The 22807-nt window shown below is 36.5% G+C and overlaps 1 protein-coding gene and 1 long non-coding RNA gene across 6 annotated transcripts in view; one reads left to right on the forward strand and one right to left on the reverse strand.

Moving 5' to 3' along the window:
* LOC132402667 (uncharacterized) overlaps nucleotides 1–15514 on the forward strand; it is a 52326-nt gene extending 36812 nt beyond the window's left edge. For both annotated transcript variants that reach the window (XR_009515034.1, XR_009515033.1), the window contains exon 3: nucleotides 15410–15514. This is a non-coding gene — a long non-coding RNA (uncharacterized LOC132402667). The remainder of the gene's footprint in view (nucleotides 1–15409) is intronic.
* sdccag8 (SHH signaling and ciliogenesis regulator sdccag8) overlaps nucleotides 1–22807 on the reverse strand; it is a 415457-nt gene that overhangs the window by 358681 nt on the left and 33969 nt on the right. For all 4 annotated transcript variants that reach the window (XM_059985604.1, XM_059985603.1, XM_059985605.1 and 1 more), the window contains exons 4-5: nucleotides 15032–15142; nucleotides 2101–2226 (exon numbers count right to left, since the gene is read on the reverse strand). In XM_059985604.1, coding sequence (XP_059841587.1) covers nucleotides 2101–2226; nucleotides 15032–15142 — 237 coding nt within the window. The remainder of the gene's footprint in view (nucleotides 1–2100; nucleotides 2227–15031; nucleotides 15143–22807) is intronic.

Consider the following 22807-nt stretch of genomic DNA (forward strand, 5'->3'; position numbering starts at 1 on the left):
GAGGGAGGCCACCAAGAGACCTTACGACAACTCTGGAGGAGTTACAAGCTTCAGTGGCTGAGATGGGAGAGGCTGCGCATACAAACAACTGTTCCCCAGGTGCTTCACCGGTTGCAGTTCTATGGGATAGTGGCAGAGAGAAAGCCACAGTTGGAAAAAAAAGCTCACATGAAACCTTGCCAGAAGGCATGTGGGAATCTCTGAAGTCAATTGGAAGAAGTTTCTATGGTCTGATGAAGCCAAAATTGAGCTTCATGGCCATCAGACTAAATGTTGTTTGGTATAAGCAGACCCTGGAAGGTTTGTGAAGGTAGAGGGTAAAATAAATGCAGCAAAACACAGGGAAATCCTGGAGGAAAACTTGATGCAGTCTGCAAGAGGACTGCAACATGGAAGAAGGTTTGTTTTCCAGCAGAGCAATGACCCTAAGCATAAAGCCAAAGCTACACAGGAATGGCTTAAAAACAACAAAATTAACGTCCTGGAATGGCCAAGTCAAGGTGCAGACCTCAATACAATTGAGAATTTGTGGCTGGACTTGAAAATTGCTGTTCACTCACAATCTACATGCAATCTGACAGAACTTAAGCAGTTTTGTAAAGTAGAAAGGGGTAAATTTGCAGTGTCCTGATGTACAAAACTGATAGAGACCTACAGACTCCAGACAGTCTCAAGGCTATAATTGCTGCCAAAGGTGCATCTACTAAATACTGACTTGAACAGGGGTGAATACTTATGCAATCAATTATTTTGGTTTATATTTATAATTAATTTAGATCACTTTATAGAGATGTTTTCACTTTGACACAAGTCTTTTACTTTTAATCGTGTCAAAAAAAAACAAATTAAATCCATTGTAATTTAATGTTGTAAAACAATAAAACATGAAAACTTCCAAGGGGGTGAATACTTTTTATGGGCACTGTATATATTAATTTATAAAATAAAACCTATTCTACAAGAGCTTTGAGATAGGATTAATTAGTAACTCTTCAAAGCACCAGGAAAAAGGTTAAATCATCACCTTTGTATTGCATATCTAAAAAGGGCTCAAAATTTGATCAGGGACAAAATGAATAAAATGTAAAGTCATTAGATTCATTCTTAAGAATACAAAACATTTGTACATGTCCATAAATCATTTGACTTAAATTATGCACATTCTATAATTTAGGACTCAAATAACTGCAAATAAATGGCATTTGATGTCTACATGAAGAATCTCATTTGACATGCAAATACCATTTGCATTCTAGGAAATGTTAATCATTTGAATATAGATAAAGAGTTCCCTTGCAAGTATATGCAGCACACAATAAACTACACTGATGCCTCTGTCTAGAAGCTTTTGTATGTCATGCATGATTCGTTATGGACTTTCAGGATTCAGCAAACAAGCAATCCAAGTTTGATAACTATTAATTATGGCCACTAATCAATGTGAGTCCTGCTGAGCAACCCACTTCAGGTGACCCGGTTGAGTATAAAAGTTCATTCTGCATGGAAGTTTTCACACAATGTAATCTATTAGGCCACTGTGGAATTGAGAAAATAATTCATGCAAGTATTCATGTAAAAAATATTCATGTAACAAAGATCACTGTCTTAGCTTGCCAAATCCCAGCATACCAGATACAAATTACAAGCAAATCCCTTATACTTAAACTTCAGTTTATGAACCTCTCATTTTAACTATAAGTTAAAAACAAAAGTAGTGTTATTAAAATATTAGACCAAAAAAAGGGATTGGAATTAGGTCATTTGGCCCATCAAGTTTGTTCTGGCATTGCATAACTGACTTACATTCCCTCTCAACCCCATTCTCTTGTCTATTCCCTTTAACCTCATGAACCATGAACCAATCAACTTCTGCTCTAAATATACCCAATGATTTGGCCTCCATAGCCATCTGTGGCAATAAATTCTACAGATTCACCACCCTCTGACTAAGGAAATTCCTCCTCATCTCTGTTTTAAACAGACATCGCTCTATTCTGAGGTTATGTCCTTTGGTCCAAGACTTCCCCACTACAGAAATCGTCCTCTCCTCATTTACTCTATCGTGAAAAACACAATATGTCCTGGGAGATTCAGACTTACTGGAAAAGAGCACACTGGTGCTTCATTCACAGCATCACAAGTTGCTCTTGATTTTAGTTCTTCTTGCAGCTTTTCATTTTCAACCACAACAACCTGTACCCGCTGCTTCATTTGTGTAAACTCCTCCTGAATTGGTAAAATACACAACATGCAATGTCAGACATTTAACAGTGAATGAACTGAGATTAGGTTCTTTGCCTAGTAAAGAAAATTTAAAATTCCATTTTCCCCATTGAAAATTAAAGCAATTACAAATATTGAATATATTAATTTTGGTTATTTTGAACATTTTGCTCAAATTTACTATACAAACATGAAATGAGACTTTTATTTTGAAATATACCGGATTTCTCAGCACTGGAAGAGCATTAAAAATCTATAGTTCACCTAGGAGCACAAATTAAGAGATAGAATATCACTATCATAGTTGAAACCATAGACAATATCTGTGGCAATTTACAATGTCAAGTTATTGCATTGATTTATGTCCATTCATATTGAAACTATTCAGAGACCAATTAAACCATGTAAAATGATTTATATGCAGTGCATACATCAACTAATATATGACAGGAATTAAAGATTAGCAAAATCTATTTGACTACACTGATATCTAATTTTAATTTTATATTGCATTTTTATACCCTTTAATCTTATCACATTTTTAAAACCAGCTGATATAAATTTTGAATGCAAGAATAATTCAATATATTTTCTGTAAGTACACGTGCAACTGCTGCACTATACTTAATTTCGAAACACAACAAAATCTGAATAAAAATATTTAAAACCCATGTTCCTAAGCATTTCACCATATTGAAACTTCTAATTTATAGTGCTCAGGAGAATTAATCTTTGGTATGAGTGCAATGATAATTTTCAAGCTTCAGGGCTGGATTGCAATGCTGTCTTTTCCCTCCTATTTAGTAACTGCCACATCATTATTGAATGAATATTGCTGACAAGTGTAAAGTCAGAGGAAAGCTTTACCTAACTGTAACGTTGTGCATTGTAGCAAAGCCCCTCATGATTAGAATGTGGCTTTTAAATTGCATTTCTTATTATAAGGATAAAACTGAAATATAATTCCATGTTGCTAGAGATTCACAAAAATGCAACGATATTTTATAAATTGTTAACAAATAGTAAGTTAACAAATTTCATGACATATGCCAGTGATAATAAACCTGATTCTGATTCTGTATTGCATGTATTACAGTTAAAGTCATGAAATTAAAATTTCTGACAATTTTATTTCTCATACTATTAACTTACGACATTAACAGCCCATTTAGTCTTCACCCTTCCCACTATTCAGGGCCACAGGCATTTCTTTTCCCAGGCAAGAGATCAATTAATTTATACATTTATCAATTAGTGCATTATATTCTCTGACTGTAATGTTGTATCCTCTGAAAAAGGATGACAGAAAATATTTGGTGACCACTTCTGCAACTAGACTGTAAACATGACCACAAGTTTCTGGTCAGTTATGACTTCATTCCATTCCCACTCTGAGCACTTTGTCTCAACGTTATGGTTCCTGTGAAGATAGATACTATTTAGAAGCACAGTATCTCATCTTCTGACTAGGCACGTTGGATTTTTCCAGGTTCCATAAGGTCTCCAGAATACCAAATTATGCTTGATCTTGATCCATTTTCTTCTTGTTTTTTTTCCACAAATTACAACCATCTGCTTCTATCTTGGTTCCTCATTTCTTTTGTTATTTAATATCTGCTGCCTTCCATTCTATTGTTTATTTTAACTCGTTTAGCCTTTTTCTCCATCTTAAAAAAACTTTTTGATTTGTCTGCTTTTATCACTTTGTAACTTAAGACATTAATTCTGTTTTTTCTCTTCCTAGCTGTTGCTGACCTGTTAAATATTTCCATCATGACTTGCTTTCATAGAATAAGTTGGTCTGTTATTTCATAAACTTCACAGCAAAACTTAGAACAGTACAATACAGGATGGGCCCTTCAGACCACAATATTGTGCCAACTGAAATAAACCTACTCCATGATTAATCTAACTATTCTGCCCTACAGCACCAATAACCCTCTATTTTTTTTCCATCAATATGCCCATTTAGGAATCTCTCACTGTATCAGCCTCTCCTACCATCCATGGCAGTGCAGTCCATGTAAAAAACCAACCTCTGATATAGATAGATACTTTATTGCTCCCAAAGGGAATTACAGTGTCACAGTAGCATTACAAGTACAGATATACAAATATTAGGAGAAGTAAGAAAGAATAAAAAATAAGTTCCCTCAAACAGTCTAACAGGAGGTCACTTCCACGGCTATAATATTGACTATTATAGAGCCTAATGACCCAGGGCAAGAATGGCCTCAAATAGCGCTCTTTGGAGCCGCACAGTTGTCTTAGTCTATTACTGAAAGTGCTCCTCTGTTCTGCAGGTGTGAAACATTGTCCAGAATTGCTATAGGATTTTCCATAGGGTCCTTTGTTCTACCACAGTGTGTCTAGTTTGACTCCTCTAACAGAGCCTGCCTTTCTAATCACTTTATTGAGCCTGTTGGCATCTCCCATGTTGGTGCCATTGCCCCGCACACCACCCCATTGAAGATTGTACCGGCCACAACAGACTGGTAGAATACGTGAAGGAGAGACCTTCTTCTTCTTCTTCATGTGTCTTGCATATTACACGCTTGGGCGATCATGGCTTTCCACATCGAACAACCCCTCACAGCGTCAATGATATCTCGCACATTTAGATTTGTTAGTTCTTTCACAGTGTCCATATATTTCTTCTTTGCCTTCCTCTTCCGCCTTTCCCAGGCATATGGCCTTGTAATGTAAGGCATTTTATTTCTCCCTGCTTGATGACATGGCCCAGGAATTTAAGTTTCCTCTCATTTAATGTTCTCATTAAAGATCTTTTTGTATGGGCACGTTGGAGTACTGTCTCATTAGTTACCCTACCTCTATATGATATTTTCAGCATTCTTCTAAGAAACCACATTTCTGTTGCTTCTAAATTTCTTTGGAGTTCTGGTGTTATAGTCCATGTTTCGGAAGCGTAGAGCAAGATTGACCAGATGTAACATTTTAATAGCCTAAACCTTGTTGTCATAGAACTGTGTCTGTTGGTAAAAATGGATTTCATTTTTTGGAAGTTGGCTTTGGCAATGGCAAATCTTTTTATTTCTATTTTATCTCTAGCATCTTGTGATATAAAGCTACCAAGGTAATTAATAAAGATGGTCTTTTGTTCAATCTCTTGGTTACCGATGTACAATTGGCAGTTGGGAGTATCCTACTGATATTACCATACATTTGGATGCTTTTTTTACAGTTGACGGTTAGACCAAAATCTGCACTTGTTTGTACTACTTTGTCTAGGAGGATTTGTAGGTCTTCTGCAGTACTTGCTATTAGGGTGGTATCATCTGCATATCTTATATTGTTGATGTTAACACCTCCAATTTTATCCTATCTAGGTCTTCTATTTCTCTGAGAATCATTTCACTAGAGATATTAAATAATTCTGGTGAGGCAACACATCCTTGTCTAACTCCTCTTTGAATTTTAGCCCAACTGCTAATATTATCATCAATTTTTACTGCCACCGTTTTGTTCCAATATAAATTTTGAAGCAGTTGTTGGTCCCTTCCATCAATGTTTAGTTTAGTGAGAATTTGAAATAATTATGCATGATGCACTTTGTCGAATGCTTTAGTGAAATCAATAAAACATAAAAAGACATCATTTTGATATTCAATTGCCCTTTCAGAAAGCATTCATAGTATGAAAATTGCATTCCTAGTTCCTCTATCCTCAATAAACCCATATTGCAGTTTAGAAGTTTCTGACCTTAATTTGTTTTTAATTCAACTCAGAAAAATTTTCAACAAAATCTTTATTATGTGACTCATAAGACTGATTGTTCTATAATTTTTGCAGTCAATTGGTCCAGGAATTTTTGGCAGAATTATAAATACTGATTTCAAGAGATCGTCAGGCAATACACCAGACTCATATATGCCATTAAACAGTTCAAAAAGAATATCTATGCCCAGATCTTCTAGGGCTTGTATCATTTCCACTGAAATTTCATCAGGTCTAATGGCTTTACCATGTTTCATGCTTTTCATTGCTTTAGTTATTTCTTCTTTGGTATAGGTGGCCAGAATTAGGGTGTTTAATATATGGGGGTTCCCTTCTATTACCTTCAAAAAGCTGCTCTATATACTGAATCCACCTCTCACATATTTTATCCGGATCTGTTAGTATGGATCCGTCTGCTGATCTTATACATCCTGTAGAGGAGGTTTTCTTAATTCCAGTAATTTCCTTAATTTTCTTGTGCATTTCTTTGCTGTTGTTAATATGGCGTTCTACTTCATTACATTTTTGATTCAGCCATTCTTCCTTTGCAATATTGCACAATTGTCTGGACTGTCTGTCTAGCTCTCTGTATTGCACTTCATTATTCTTCACTAACCTTCTTTGTTCCATTAGTTCTAGAATTTCTTGGGTTATCCACCCTTTGTTGGTGTGTTGGATTTCTTGTAATCGGATTATCTCCTCTGCTGATTGCTGTATAGCATATTTAAATCTGTCCCAAATAGATGTTGTTTTGCTTTCATTGAGGAGGAGAGACCAGTGTACTCCAAAGGACCTCAACCTCCTCAGGAAGTAGAGCGACTCTGGCCCTTCTTGTACTCAGCCTCTCCATTGGTGCTCCACTCAAGTCTGACATCTAGGTGCACCCCCAGGTACTTGTAGGTCCTCACCACATTCACATTCTCACCATCAATAGTAACAGGGAGCAATGCACGGTTAGTCTTCCTAAACTCCATCACCATCTCCTTTGACTTAAAGTTGAGCTGCAGGTCATTCTACAGGCTTGCACCATTTGACATAGCCCTCTGCCAGGACCATATATTCATCCACTTGTCCTCCTTTTATATACCCAACTATTGCTGAGTCATCAGAGAATTTCTGCAGATGTCATGACTCAGTATTGTATCTAAAGTCTGAGGTATACAGGGTAAACAGGAAGGAAGTCAATACAGTCCCCTGTGGGGCCCAGTGCTGCTTATAGCTATGTCTGATACACAGCTCTGAAGCCACACAAACTGTAATCTCAACTCTGTATTTCCATCCTTTTCTTGGTTATTAAGTACTTACCAGCTTCTGCTTTAAAAACATTCAAGGACTCCGTCCCAAAGACTGAAGAGAAAATTTTTTGTCTCATCTGTTTTAAGTAAGAAGTTCCTTGGTCTTAAGCAGTGATTCTTAGTTCTGGACACTCCTACAACTGGAAATATTCCTCCACAATGTCAAGACCACTCAGAATCATAGAAGTTTCAACAACGTCACCTCTCACTCTCTAAACTCCAAGGAGACTGACACTGTATGCAACACTCCAATTCTGATCTTATCAAGGCCCTCATGGACATGAGTCTCAATCTCCCCTTGTTTGTTTTCAATTCTCCAAAGCAATAAGTAACATCGCTAGTTTTTATAATCAATTCCTATATGCAAATCATGCACAGGGAAACCCATATATCTCCGAAATTGAGATCTGAGAATCTCCAGCCATTTAGATGATATGCTTCTATTTTTATTTTCCTGACAAAATGGACAATTTCACATTTCCATATATTATAATCTAGATGCCAGACCTATCCATTTACTGATAACTTCTTTATGTTCTTTTTACAACTTTCTTTTTTGCATAGCTTTTGTATCATTAGAACATTTAGTAACCATACCTTCTGTACATTCAAAGAGGAAGCAACAGTGCAGATTTTTGAGGCATATTTGTTGTTACGTTTTGCCAATGGAAAAAAAAAGCATTTGCAGTTTCCTGCTATCTAGATAAACGAATAAGTTACCTCCTATGTCGCAACTCCATTACCATGGTTCTGGAGGAATGGAAAATTGCTAATGTCATTCCACCCTATAAGAAGGGATGGTGGCAGAAGAAAGAAAATTGTAAGCCAGTTAGTCTGATGTCAAGAGTTGGGAAAATATTAGAGTTGATTGTTAAGGATGTGGTTTTGAGGTACTTGGAGGCATATGATAAAATAGGTCAAAGTCAGCACACTTTCCTCAAGGGAAAATCTTGCTAGACAAGTCTGTTGGAATTCTCTGGGGAAATAACAAGGAGGACAAGGAGAATCAGTGGATATTGTGCACTTAGATTTTCCAAAGGCCTTTGACAAGGAGCCACTCATGATGCTGCTTATCAAGTTAAGAGCAAATGGTATTGCAGGAAAGATATGAGCATGGATAAAGCATCGGCTGATTGGCAGGATGCAAAGAGTGGGAAGAAAGGGAGCCTTTTCTGGTTGGTGTTCCACAGGGGTCTTGGTTAGGACTGCTTTTTATGTTATATGTCAATGACTTGGGTGATGGAACCGATTGCTTTGTAGTAAAGTTTGCAGACAATATGAAGACAGGTGGAGGAACAGGTAGTTTTGAGGATGTAGGTAGACTGCAGAAGGATTTAGACAGATTAGGAGAATCGGTAAAGAAGAGGCAGATGGAATACGGTATTGGAAAGTGTATGTTCATTTACTTTGGTAAAAACTGTGGACTATTTTCAAAAGAGAGAAAATTCAATAATCTGAGGTGCAAAGGGACTTGGGAGTCCTTGTGCAGGATCCCCTAAAGGTTAACTTGCAGCTTGAGTCTATGGTGAGGAAAGCAAAAACAATGTTAGCATTCATTTCAAGAGGACTAGAGTAGAAAAGTAAATATGCAATGTTTAGACTTGATAAAGCACAGGTGAGGCCTCACTTGGAATATTGTGAGCAGTTTTGAGCTGCTTATCTAATAAAGGATAGTGCTGACATTGAAGAAGGTTCAAATTATTTCGGGGTTGAAAGGCTTGCCATATGAAGAGCATTTGATCATTCTGGGCCTGTGCTCACCAGAAAATGGAAAAATGAGGGGTGATCTCATTGAAACCTATTGAAAGGTGGAAAGCTTTGATAGAGTGGATGTGGAGAAGATGCTTCCTATGGTGGAACTGTCTGACACCAGAGCACATAGCTTGAAAATAGAGGAGTGTCCTTTTAGAACTGTAATGAGGAATTTCTTTAGTTAGAGAGTGGTAAATCTGTGGAATTCCATTACCACAGGTAGCTGTGGAAGCCAAGTCATTGGGTAAATTTAAGATGGAGATTGATAGATTTTATTTAGTCAAGGCATAAAGGGATATGGGGAGAAGGCAGGAGATTGTGGCAGGGGGGAAAACGGATCAGCCATGATGAAATGGCAGAGAAGACAAGATGGGCCAAATGGCCTATATATTATAGTTCTATGGCTTTTACTTCACAATTTCCTAATCAAATGCCCTTTGGAAATCAAAGAGTTCATTCATTGCCTGACCTTTTAACCACACTATGTATTACTTCTTCCAACTTAATTAGACATGACTTCTCACAAACCCCCAAGTGAAGGAATTTTTTCCCATTGTTTCTAAAGGTCAACTCATCACCATGAGATAACACGGTCTAGTTGTAGACTCTCCAGTTTAAGAAGCCATCTCTTCTCCAGTTATGCCTCCCTATCTCTCTCATTCTTTTCAGCTGCAATGAATGTAAACTCAGTCTCCTTGATCCTTCTTTACACAGCGGCCACTCATTTTACAACTAGATCCTGCCAATTCATAAAAATATTGACACTGCATTATAACCCCAACCATTTTAAATTCTCATGGATACAAACAAAAACATTGCGAACATGATTTTTTTTCAGGCAGATTTATAAATAAATGTTCAGATATCTACCTGCAGAAATATCACCCTTCACAAATGTGAGAGAAATCCATCACTTTTAAGAACGCGGATGTCAAAACAGCAAATATTTTTCTCAGACTACTGATAAATGTCATTTGTTTTTGGTAATATAAATAGTCATGGACATTAATCAGGAAATCAGACAGTGGGGAAAAAAACCCTAGATAAATGTAGGTGTCAAGAGGATATATTATTCATGATTAGCAATTTATCATAGTTGATCCATTTATCCAAAGTTTTTTTTTACAATAACTGAAAGTAACTGATTTTGCAATAAATAATAACTAAAAAAAAGTACCCAGAAACTTAACATAAATCAACACTGAAAAATTCAAGCTCTTTAAATGTACTACAAGGAAATTTTGCATCTAGTAACAAGTATGTGTGAAATAATAAATGGGTTTAGACAGTTGTTCCTTTGTGTTTGGTATTACCAAACATACATGCAGTTCAGCTACAGTTTCATAATAATAGGCATCCATTAGTCTTGAGAGACCATGGATTTGCGCCTTGGAATATTTCCAGGGTGCAGGCTTGGGCAGGGTTGTATAGGAGACCAGCAGTTGCCCATGCTGCAAGTCTTCCCTCTCCACGCCACCAATGTTGTCCAAGGGAAGGGCAAGGGCCAATACAGCTCGGCACCGGTGTTATCACAGAGCAATATGTGGTTAAGTGCTTTGCTCAAGGACACAACATGCTGCCTTAGTTGAGGCTCAAACTAGCAACCTTCAGATCACTGGACCAACACCTTAACCACTTGGCCATGCGCCAACACACAGTTCCATAGCAGCAACCTAATTTCCTATGTTGGTCTTAGTTCCAGTCACAAGAAATGAAGTCACATTTGGATAGGGTAGAGAATGATGCTTATGGTATGCTTCCCTTTGTAGGTTGGGACAGAATAAAAAAGTAGGGACACCATGGGCCAACTCTACAAAACACTGATTAGATTGCAGCTGAAGTAACCTGTGCAGTTCAGGTCAACACATTAAGTATGCAGCAGTGTTGGACAGAGTACAAAGGAGATTCATCAGGATGTTGCTCAGAGGAAATTGAGGAGTCAAATACAATCACTATATTTAGAATATAAAAAGGCAAGGTGTTGAACATTACAGAGTTGATGTGGGTAAATGGGCAAAAAGTAGTGATTGTTGTGATAGCTAAAGCATTTGTTTCTGCGTTGCACAACTATGACTGGACTATGTGTACAAGCTGTGTCATCTCTCCAAGTTCTTGTTTCAGGCTAGGGGTTCAAGAAAATTAACTCATTACTTTTTGAATAAATGAAGATTAGGGAAAAAATACTACGGATGCTGGAACTATTAAATTTAAAAATGTGAAAATCTCACATCAACTATCATTGGTGAAAAGAAACATAATTACTATTTTGCACATATTCTTTGTTTCTCTTTTCACAGCTGCTGCCTGACCTGCTGTGTGTTTCCACCATTCCCTGTTTTTATTATTATTTCTAGATGCTGGTCCATCTGGAATACAGTCTCAGCATCTGAGGGGGCTCTAGCAAGACACACATTTAAGAAGCAATTAAAGGCTGTAGGCGATGAAGGATTTCGTCTACTGACATTAACGAAAGGTTCTTGTATCCAGCTGAAATTTCCTTTCTTCACCTGTTTTACAAACCTTTCTTCAAACAGCATTCATGTTATATGCCATATATGTTATAAGGTTGCATGCATGGGAGTAAGAGTATCGCTGCAGAGTATTGATGGGAGACTTAAAGACAATGAATTGGAGAACATTCTTCCAAATTCTCAGTCACTTTCTCCCATCCGGTCCACCTAGCTGCTCCTACGAGCTTGTGATCATTCACAGATGGATAATTCATACCGTTGCACTAATCTGCTACACAATGAGTTGGGATAAATAACCTATAATGGATTTAAAACATAAAAATGCTCAAAACACAAGTGGGCCATTTCTTGTAAAAGATATTAACCTGATATAATAACTAGCTCTTCCTCTGAAGATAAACCCTGAGCAGTTAACAACACACACAAAATGCTGGTGGAACACGCAGGCCAGGCAGCATCTATAGGAGAAGCACTGTCAACATTTCGGGCCGAGACCCTTCGTCAGGACTAACCGAAAGGAAAGATAGTAAGAGATTTGAAAGTAGTGGGGGGAGGGGGAAATGCGAAATGATAGGAGGAGACCGGAGGGGGTGGGATGAAGCTTAGAGCTGGAAAGGTGATTGGTGAAAGTGATACTGAGCTGGAGAAGGGAAAGGATCATGGGACAGGAGGCCTCGGGAGAAAGAAAGGGTGGGGGGACACCAGAGGGAGACAGAGAACAGGCAAACAACTAAATATGTCAGGGATGGGGTAAGAAGGGGAGGAGGGGCATTAACAGAAGTTAGAGAAGTCAACGTTCAGTTATTTGGAGCAGTTATTTGGAATTGGAATATTATCATTACATGTAGCAAGATACATCGAAAACTAGTCTTGCATACTATTGATATGGATTACACAGTGCATTGAGATAGAACAAGGTGAAGCAATAACAGAATAAAGTGTAAAAGTTGCAGAGAAAGTGCAGTGCAGGTAAACAATGAGGTGCAAGATCACAACAAGGTAGATTGCCAGGTCAAGAGACCATTTTATACTACAGAACTATAACAGCAGGGCAGAAGAGAAAAGTAACTGTCTGGGGTAGCTGGCTAGTCTACTGAGGCAATGAGAATCATAAGCAGAGTCCATGCATGAAAGGCTGGTTTCCATGATGTGCTGTGCTGTGTCTACAACTCTGTGGAGTTTCTCCTTATTTTGGATTTCCAGCATCTATGGAATTGTGCTTTTGCAGTATAGAATGATTACCAGTCACACGGAATGACAATTATAGACTACAGGTAGTCCCTGAGTTACGAACTTCCGACCTACGGACAACTCGTACTTACAAACCGAGGAAGAAGAACGCCATCCGCCATTTTAAGTTGTTGCCATTGACACTATTTAACTTTGTATTTGGCTTAAATTTTTCTTAGTAAGATTCACCCTGACCCTGCCCCCTCCCTCTCCCCCCCCCCCACCGTTCCGGTCAGCTGCTGGCGCAGTGAGATCAGTGAGTTCAATGCACTGGCAGACTGCTCCCTTGCCGGGTTGATGTCGATTCAGTGACTCCCATACCATCCGTGCAGGTTGACGTCGAGCTCGTAACTCGACCTCGTAAAAAAAAACACTGCCATCTCCAGTTTAAATACCACGTGAAATATTGTGGAGGATCAAAAACCCAAACTCAGCACAGCCCCCACTTGTCCCATTTAGCCTGCCTCAGTGCGGTGGTCCTTAGGACCCAGCTGACCTTGGGAGCCGGCGCAGCTCGGGACCCGACGCCTGCAGTATTTTTGTTCCATTGACGGAAAGCGATCACGATTGATATTAAAGCGTAAATAATAAAGTGTTTAGAAAGAGGTCTAACGCCATCAGTCATTGGAAAAGCGTTAGGCTACAGTCGGTCAACGATCGGAACAATTTTAAAGGATAACGGATAAAGTGAGAATAATGCAGCATGTGAAACGCCCTGACATGATGAAAGCTATAATTATTACTAAGCAATGCAGTGGTTTAATTCTTGGAATTCAAACGTTTTTTAAGTGTTTTATATGCATAGAAAGGTAAAATATATACTATATACTAAGACAAACGTTTGACAAACTGACACTAAATGATACCGGATGTACGCTCCGACTTACATACAAATCCGACTTGAAGATGGACTCAGGAATGGAACTCGTACGTAACCCAGGGACTGCCTGTACTTCATAAGCAGGTATATCTGTAAACCTACTCGATTAGTATATTTGAAATAAATGTCATTGCAATGCCTTATTTTATTGTTTCACTGTAATTCTTTCCTAATCGGGTTCATGAAAATTCAACTTTCTCTTCTTAGACATTCTGATGAGGGGAAATTGAGTTTAGTGTAAGTTAATGATGGCATATCAAGAATGTGCTTGAAAGAATAAGAACTACTTGTAAGCTGCTCAGGGAAGCACCCAGTGGGAAGATTGTTCCAGGTGGACATCCAATCATTTAGAATAACATTTGTGGCTCAGTATAGAATCTTGGCCATTGTGTCCGTCAGCTGGCTCTGAGACAAACCGTAGGAGGATAAGGCGTGAGCTTTTTTCTGTGACCTTTCTGCCAATGACATGCCTGCTAACTACCAATGCACAGTGTTGGATTTGAACTAATGAATACAACTATCAAATACCGTGCATCATTGTGGTACATCCCTCTAAAAGGTCATTGGACAAGTGGAATCATTTGGGTCTTCGAAATGACAAGTGTAGAACATTATGTTCATGGATAAGGTAACAAGGATACAAGTTTAGCCATTTGTTTGCTCCAAAGTAGATTAAGGCATCAGGGCAGTATAATACAACTAAGAGATTTACATATGAAAATAATGTCATCTTTATAATTTGGGAAACTGGTGAGCAAATCTGTGAGCATAATGCAGCCACATCTTGCCTGTTGCTGTAGATGATGATTGAATATCACTTTCTCTTATAAAATATATTACTTAATATATAATAATAAGTCTATGTGACATTGTAGGAATGGCTGGAAGTGAATGTGAACTGGAGTATCTATGGCTGAGTGCTATAGGCCATATGCACAACCTTAACAGCATGCACATGTTAAATGCATCTTCATCTTGGTCCATGTACCTCCCAAGCTACATCTCTGGTACCGTAACAGAATGGAACATATCCCTTGTTAAGCAACAATTTAGTGTATGCAAAATTGAGTTTCTGGCCCCATATCTTAACATTCAAATTGACTGAATTATAGAGTAGATATCAAGTCAGTAGAAAAAATTTAAATGGGTTGCAAATTTTAAGAAGGTTTTATATTTGGGAAAAGGGCAAATTCCTTCTGAATTCTTAACAAAAATAAGGAGGAAAAGATAGCTTCTTTTGCTTTTTCCCTGTTTGTTCATTTAATAGATAGTGACTGTAGAAGTGCCTAAAATTTAATCTGACACACTAGGATAAATTATAGTAGGAATACATTATTACTTTGCCATATTGTTTTGGCAGGAAGAGAAAATATTTTTTATTAAACGTAGAAAGAGCTAACATCTCATTATTAACTTATCTGAGAAATAAGTACACTTGAACCAACCTTGAAAAGTTTGACCTCTGCCTCCAAATGCTGGATGTATTCTGATCGGTCGTTAAGAATATGTACCAGATCTTCAGCAGACAGCGAGTGTTCGGAATCTTCTTCTGGTCTCTGTATATAAAATGAGTCAAAATATTTATAAGCAATTAGTCTCTATTTATCAAACTTTACAATTTAAGTAACTTCACAAATCAAGTGATTTACTTTCTACACAATTTAGTTTCTCCTCCATCCTTACAGGATGTTGTACAAAAGGATCTACAGGTAAAAAATTAGAAATTGTCATTTTACATCAGAATTGTGACCTTGTTATTGTTGCTAAACTAAAGAGGGCTGAAGGGTCTTGGCCTGAAACATCGATTGTATTCTTTTCCATAGACGCTGCCTGGCCTGCTGAGTTCTTCCAGCATTTGGTCTGTATTACCTGGATTTTCAGCATCTGCAGATTTTCTCTTGTTTCCAAATGACTTCTGCTATTTTGGTAAGTACAGTAGCTGAAAAAAATAACTATGTTGTTTTTAGATATACTAGCCTATTTTGACATGTTATTATGCTTTAATGTTTGCTAATGATGACAGATATTGTAAAAATAGTAAATGACAAGACAGCAGTTATTAACTCTGCATTGAAATGGTGCAAGACTAAGAAGCAAAACACATTGCTCAGTTATACCAAAAAATACTAACTGTACAGAATAGGCTGAAACCTTGCAGAATGTGAAAGTCAGCACACTCATTTAGACTGCAGTATCATGTTTCAAGCAGATCGGTTGTCTCAGACAGAACATCCACATGACATGTAGCAGGGACACGCAAACAATGCATGGTACTCGAACCAGAGCATAGGGTGAAAATGCAGATTAACAGATATAGAGCAATAAAGAGAACTTGAAGCAATTGACATTTGTAATAAAATGTTAGACCACTTGTGAAAGGATAACACTCAGTGTGCAAGCGAGTAAGAAAGGAGGATAGGAGAGGCTCAATCTACAAAAGAGATGGCACAAGTAATCAATGATGTACAAAGTGTGTTTTTTAAAGAATAGAAGCAAGTAAGCTCGAGAAATCAGTAGCTACCACGAGAACAGTCTTAACCAGAAGAAAAGGAATCTGCACACACTATGTGAACTCAAAGTTTCTTTCTTTTCTTTTTCAATCTTTTTATTGATTTCCATATATACACAAAAAAAATAACATAGTAATAAGTAAATTATGAATACAATAGACTTGAAATCACATTGATAATAAGATAATAATATCCTACTAAACATCAACAAAAGAAAATACCTTAATCAATCAAGTCCACATGATTATATGAAAAAAAACAAAAATAACCATTAAAAAAAGAAAAAAAAATATTAAAAATATGTGAAAAAAAATATATATTAAAAAAAAATAAAACACTAAACTAAACTAACATGGGCAATAATAACAGTTTACAAGTATAAGATAGTGTCAAAGAACTCCGGAACTCCATACCTGAACATGAATAAGCAGAAAGGTCTGGAAAAGGCCAAATTAATTCATATGAAAATGTCGAATAAACGGTCTCCAAGTTTCTTCAAATTTAATTGATGAGTCAAAAATAGTGCTTCTAATTTTTTCCAAACTCAGATAAGAAATAGTTTGAGAAAGCCATTGAAATGTAGTAGGAGGATTTACTTCTTTCCAATTTTGTAATATAGACCTTCTGGCCATTAATGTTACAAAAGCAATCATTCGTCTGATTGAAGGGGAAAACTGATTACCATCTTCATTTGGTATGCCAAAAATTGCAGTAATAAAATGAGGTTGTAAATCTATATTCCAAATTGAGGAAATAGTAGTAAATATGTCCTTCCAATAATTATGTAAAGTGGGACATGACCAAAACATATGGGTCAATGAGGCCACTTCTGAATGACATCTGTCACATAGAGGGTTAATATGAGAATAGAATCGAGCAAGTTTATCTTTAGACATATGAGCTCTATGTACAATTTTAAATTGTATTAAAGCATGTTTAGCACATATAGAAGAAGAATTAACCATTTGCAAAATTTTTTCCCATTTATCTGTTGATATGTTATATTGAAGTTCTTTTTCCCATTCTTGTTTAATTCTAACTGATATTTCTGGTTGTATCTTCATAATCATATTATAAATAAAAGCTACTAATCCCTTCTGACAAGGATTTAAGGTAAAGATCAAATCTGTAATGTCCACCAAAGTTGAATTAGGAAAAGATGGTAAAACTTTATGTAAAAAATTTCTAATTTGTAAATATCTGAAAAAATTAGATTTAGGTAATTCAAATTTATTGGAAAGTTGATCAAATGACATCAAAGTATCTTCAAAAAAGAGATCACGAAAACATTTTATACCTTTCCTTTTCCATATGTTAAAAGCTTGATCTGTCCAGGAGGGTTTGAAAAAGAAATTAAATAAGATAGGGCTATCAAGAACAAAGTTTTTCAAAATAAAAAACTTACGAAATTGAAACCAAATTCGTAATGTATGTTTAATAACAGGATTAAATATTTGTTTATTAAATTTAACTAAATCCGCAGGAAGACAAGAACCAAGAACAGAGAATAGAGAATATCCCTTTACCTCATTACATTCCAAATTTACCCACTGTGGGCACAGTGGTGAATCCAAATCTAGTTTCCAATACAATAAATTACGAATATTATTTGCCCAATAATAAAATCTAAAATTAGGTAAAGCTAAACCACCATCTTTTTTTGATTTTTGTAATTGCTTTTTACTTAACCTAGGGTTTTTATTTTGCCACACAAATGAGGAAATTTTTGAATCAATGTTATCAAAAAAAGATTTAGGAATAAAAACTGGTAGGGCTTGAAATAAATATAAAAATTTCGGTAAAATCATCATTTTAATAGCATTAATCCGACCAAATAATGATAAGGATAAGGGAGACCTTCTTGTAGTAAGTTGTTGAATTTGATGGAGCATAGATAAAAAATTCAGTCTAAATAAATCTTTATATTTCTTGGTAATTTTTATACCTAGATAGGTGAAGTTATCAGTAACAACTTTAAATGGTATCCTATTAGTCAATAAAGTTTGTGCATTTAAAGGAAATAATTCACTCTTATCCAAATTTAGTTTATAACCAGAAAAAGTACCAAATTGAACCAACAAGGATAAAATAGCAGGAATAGACCTATCAGGGTCAGAAATATATAACAGCAAATCATCAGCATAAAGAGATAATTTATATAACTTCTCATTACGGGTAATACCAAAAATATTAGGAGATTCACGAATAGCAATAGCTAAAGGTTCTAATGCAATATTAAATAATAAAGGACTTAAGGGACAGCCTTGTCTCGTACCACGAGATAATTGAAAAAAAGAGGATCTGTGGTTATTCGTAAAAACAGAAGCAACAGGTTTATGATATATTAATTTAATCCATGATATAAAGTTAGGACTAAAATTAAAATTTCTCAATGTATTAAATAAATATATCCATTCAACTCTATCAAAAGCTTTTTCAGCATCTAATGAAATAACACATTCTGGGATTGTGGGTGGTGAAGTATGAATTATATTAATCAATTTTCTAACATTAAAAAAGGAATACCGATTCCTCATAAAACCAGTTTGATCTTCTGAAATAATCTGAGACAGTACTTTTTCTAATCTAATAGCTAAAATTTTTGTAAGAATCTTAGAATCTACATTTAATAGTGATATAGGGCGATAAGATGTACATAAAGTAGGATCTTTATCTTTTTTAAGAATTAGAGAAATATTAGCTTCATAAAAAGATTGAGGTAATCTCTTCTTAGCAAACGCATCATTAAAAATTTCACATAACCAAGGAGAAAGCAAAGAAGAAAAAGTTTTAAAAAATTCTACTATATAACCATCAGGACCAGGAGCTTTCCCTGAGTTCATTGATGAAATAGCCTCTCCTATTTCCACCATAGAAATAGGAGCATCTAACAGACTATGGTCTTCATCAGTCAGTTTAGGAATATTCAAATTGTTAAAAAAATTATCTATCATGGACTGGTCACCATCAAATTCTGAATGATATAAAGATTTATAAAAATCTTGAAAGGTATTATTAATTTCTTTATGATCAGTAGTTAAATTACCGTCTGATTTGCGAATTTTAATAATTTGTCGCTTAGTCGAGATAGCCTTTAATTGATTAGCTAACAGTTTACCAGTACGGTCACTATGAATATAAAATTGAGCCCTGGTCCTAATTAATTGATTTTCAATTGAAGAAGATAATAGTAAACTATGTTCCATTTGAAGCTCAACTCTCTTCTTATAAAGTTCTTTGGTAGGAGTCACGGAATAAATCTTATCAATTTCCTTGATTTTATCCACCAATAAAGCAATATCTAAATATCTTTGTTTTCTTTTACCAGCAGAATATGAGATAATTTGACCACGAATAAAAGCCTTAAAAGAGTCCCAAAGTATTCCTCTGTCGATTTCTTCAGTACAGTTTGTAGAAAAGAACAAGTCAATTTGCTGTTTTATATAAGTAATAAATTCTGGGTCTTGAAGCAAAGTAGCGTTAAGTCTCCAAGATCTGGTGTTATTGGAATAGTCCAAAATCTTAATAGATAACTTCAAAGGTGCATGATCCGAAATAGTAATAGAATCATATTTACAATCAATAACATCCGTTAATAACCGATGATCAATAAGAAAATAGTCAATTCTAGAGTAGCTATGATATACATGTGAAAAAAATGAAAATTCTTTATCTTTAGGGTTCAAAAACCGCCATATTTCTGTAATTCCCGAGTCAACCAAAAATGAATTAATAAGTAGGGCTGATCTATTCGGAAGAGTGCGAATAGGTTTAGATCTATCCATCGAAGGATTCAAACAACAATTAAAATCTCCACCCATTATCAACATATATTCATTTAGATTAGGAAGAGAGGTAAATAAACGTTTAAAAAATTCAGGACAATCAAAGTTTGGAGCATAAATATTAACTAGAACAACTTTCCGATGGAAGAGTAAACCAGTTATCAACAAAAATCTACCCTGTGGGTCAGAGATAATTTCATGATGTGTAAACGATATTGAGGGATCTATAAAAATAGACACACCCCTAATTTTGGCGGTACAATTCGAATGAAATTGTTGACCCTTCCAGAACCTAAAAAAACGTTGATTATCCTCCCTCCTGATATGGGTCTCCTGTGCAAAGATAATATTAGCATTCAGTTTATGGAATACTTTAAATATTTTTTTACGTTTAATCGGATGATTTAAACCATTAGTATTCCAGGAGATAAAGTTAACAGATCTATCCATCATACCAATATTAATTATGTGTATCATAAAAGGTTAAAAAGACACATAACCCACAATTCAGGAAGGAGGAAAATTGATTCAGGAGCAACCGGAGAACATGACACCTCAACAATATTAGTAGTTTAAAGTCGGCACATAAACTAAAAGCAAAAAAATAAAAAGCAAAAGCGTGAAAAAAGATCCCTACCCCCTCCCCCCAAAACTCAAAGTTTCTAAAGTCTCAAGGAACTGTCTGACTAGTGCTAAATACCGCTTCTTTTACTGGAGGCAACTTATTTTATAAAACTGATGTTCTTTTAACAGGTATAATACCATCATCCAATCCAAACTCATCAATTTTCAAAACCTGAAGCAACATGGGCCATGGGAAAAGCTGAGTATCCCTCTGCAAATGGATACTCGACTTTAGCAGAGAAAACTGGAAGCAACATTTGCTCATTGGCCATGAACACAGGGTGCACCACACCACTGCTTGCTTAGTCTCTTATTTTACTCAATGCATAGAAGACTGTGTGGCTAAGCTCAGCACCAATGCCATAAATTTGCCAACAATATGATTGTTGTTTGACAAATCACAGGTGTGATGAGTCAGCTAATGAGAAATTACCTGGTTGAGTGGTGCTGTAACAATATCCACCCATTCAATGTCAGCAAAACTGAAGAGCTGATTGTTGGCTTCAGAAAAGGGAATGAGAGCGAACATGTGCAAGTTTGCATTGGGTGATAGGCAGTGGAGATAATGAAGCAGCTTTAAATTCCAGGCATTACCATTTTGGATGACCTGTCCTTTAATATGCACATTGATGCAATGTTGAAGAAAGCGTACCCACGACTTTAATTTCTTAAGAAGTTAAGAAGGTTTGCAATGTCATTGAACACTAATAACCTCCCACAGATGAATTGTTGAAAACATCCTGACTGGTTTTCAGCAAGATGGCAGCACACTTGGACACAGCAGCTGCTCCAGGTCCGACCAAAGGTGCTATTTCGCACCCTTTATGTATTTTCTACAATCATAAGGCAATGCAAGTTAATAAGAACATCAAGTACTGCAGGTCTACCCCAACAGTGAGTTGCTTGACAGTGATGGAACTGGACTTACTATGTACTGTAGTTGTGTTATCACCTAGACCTATTGCATACTGTTGATGTGCCAGGGCAGGGTGTGGTCTGAAAATGGTGTGAGAAATTGTCTTGGACATTTTTCTTGGGATCACAATCACAACCAATGTCTAACAGAATACTGCAAGTCAGGTTCACTGGTTATTGGAAAGACTGAAGGCAGGGAGCTGCATCGCTTTGGTTGTTGTAAGGACTAGGCCCTCGGATTGCGGGGTCGATTGTTGCAGCCGCCCAGGAGACACCAAAGCAGTGTGAGAGACAGCAGAGGCATCTATGGCACAGCTGGAGTCTGTACCCCACTCATTAGTGATGCCCTCCGGTGTTCACTCGGTAGAAAAGCAATCTGGATCAGGGCAACATCCCCTGCACCATCATTCTATAGGCCAGGCCATTCAGGGGCTTGGACCATATTATTGTCTCTTGTGACTGTATGTTTTCTGCTAGAAATCATTTATGTTATGTGCTGTGTGTTTTGGGTAATATGTTTTGCACCTTGGCTCCAGCAGAACACTGTTTCATTGGGCTATTTCACATCTTGTCGAATGATAATTAAATTTGAACTTGGTTGCATCATGGTCTGATAAGGCAATTCAAATATGCAGGAAGTTGCAGAATAGTTGTAGTGTCTACCTAATACATCACAGGCACATTACCATTAATAGTTATCTACAGAAGGCATTTCCTCAAGATGGCATCCAAAGATCCCCACCATCAGAGCCACGCCATTTCCCCCCCCACAGCTATCAGGTAGGAGATACAGAAGTCTGAAGTTCAACAGCTACTTCTTTTCAACCATTCATTTTTTCAACCAGCTGACACAATCCTAATCACAAACAGTTTAGCAACACCACGACTACTTTGATCACTTTGCATTAAAATGGATGCTATTGTTCTAATTGTGTTCTTTCTTGTAAGAATAGTATTTTTAACTTAATCGTATTTAATTCATGCTTTTCTTCTGAAGGCCGTTCAAGCTGATGCTCTATGCCTAGAGTACTGATGCAAGTTTTATTTCACTGCATACACATGTGACAATAAACTCTACTTTGACTTGTACCATAACAGACCAACTTAGCTTAAATTGAATCTTGGAAGTAAAACAAACTACAAATTGGCAATGGATACGAATGTAGCCAGCAGCTCAAGTGCATTACTTTCAGCTTAAGGAGACAACTTGGTCTGCGTTGATGAGTTGGGCTGAAAAGACCGTTTCTGAGCTGTTTGGAACAAAAATAAATTTTCTTGTGGAACTTAGGGGTTCAAGGAGCATCGGTAAGGACAAAAGTCAACAATTCTTTTCTTCCCACAGATGATGTTTGAACTACTGAGTTCCTCCACTAGATTCTTGAAGGGT

The sequence above is a fragment of the Hypanus sabinus genome, chromosome 12 (assembly GCF_030144855.1).
Source record: "Hypanus sabinus isolate sHypSab1 chromosome 12, sHypSab1.hap1, whole genome shotgun sequence".
In the NCBI taxonomy this organism is placed as follows: Eukaryota; Metazoa; Chordata; class Chondrichthyes; order Myliobatiformes; family Dasyatidae; genus Hypanus; species Hypanus sabinus.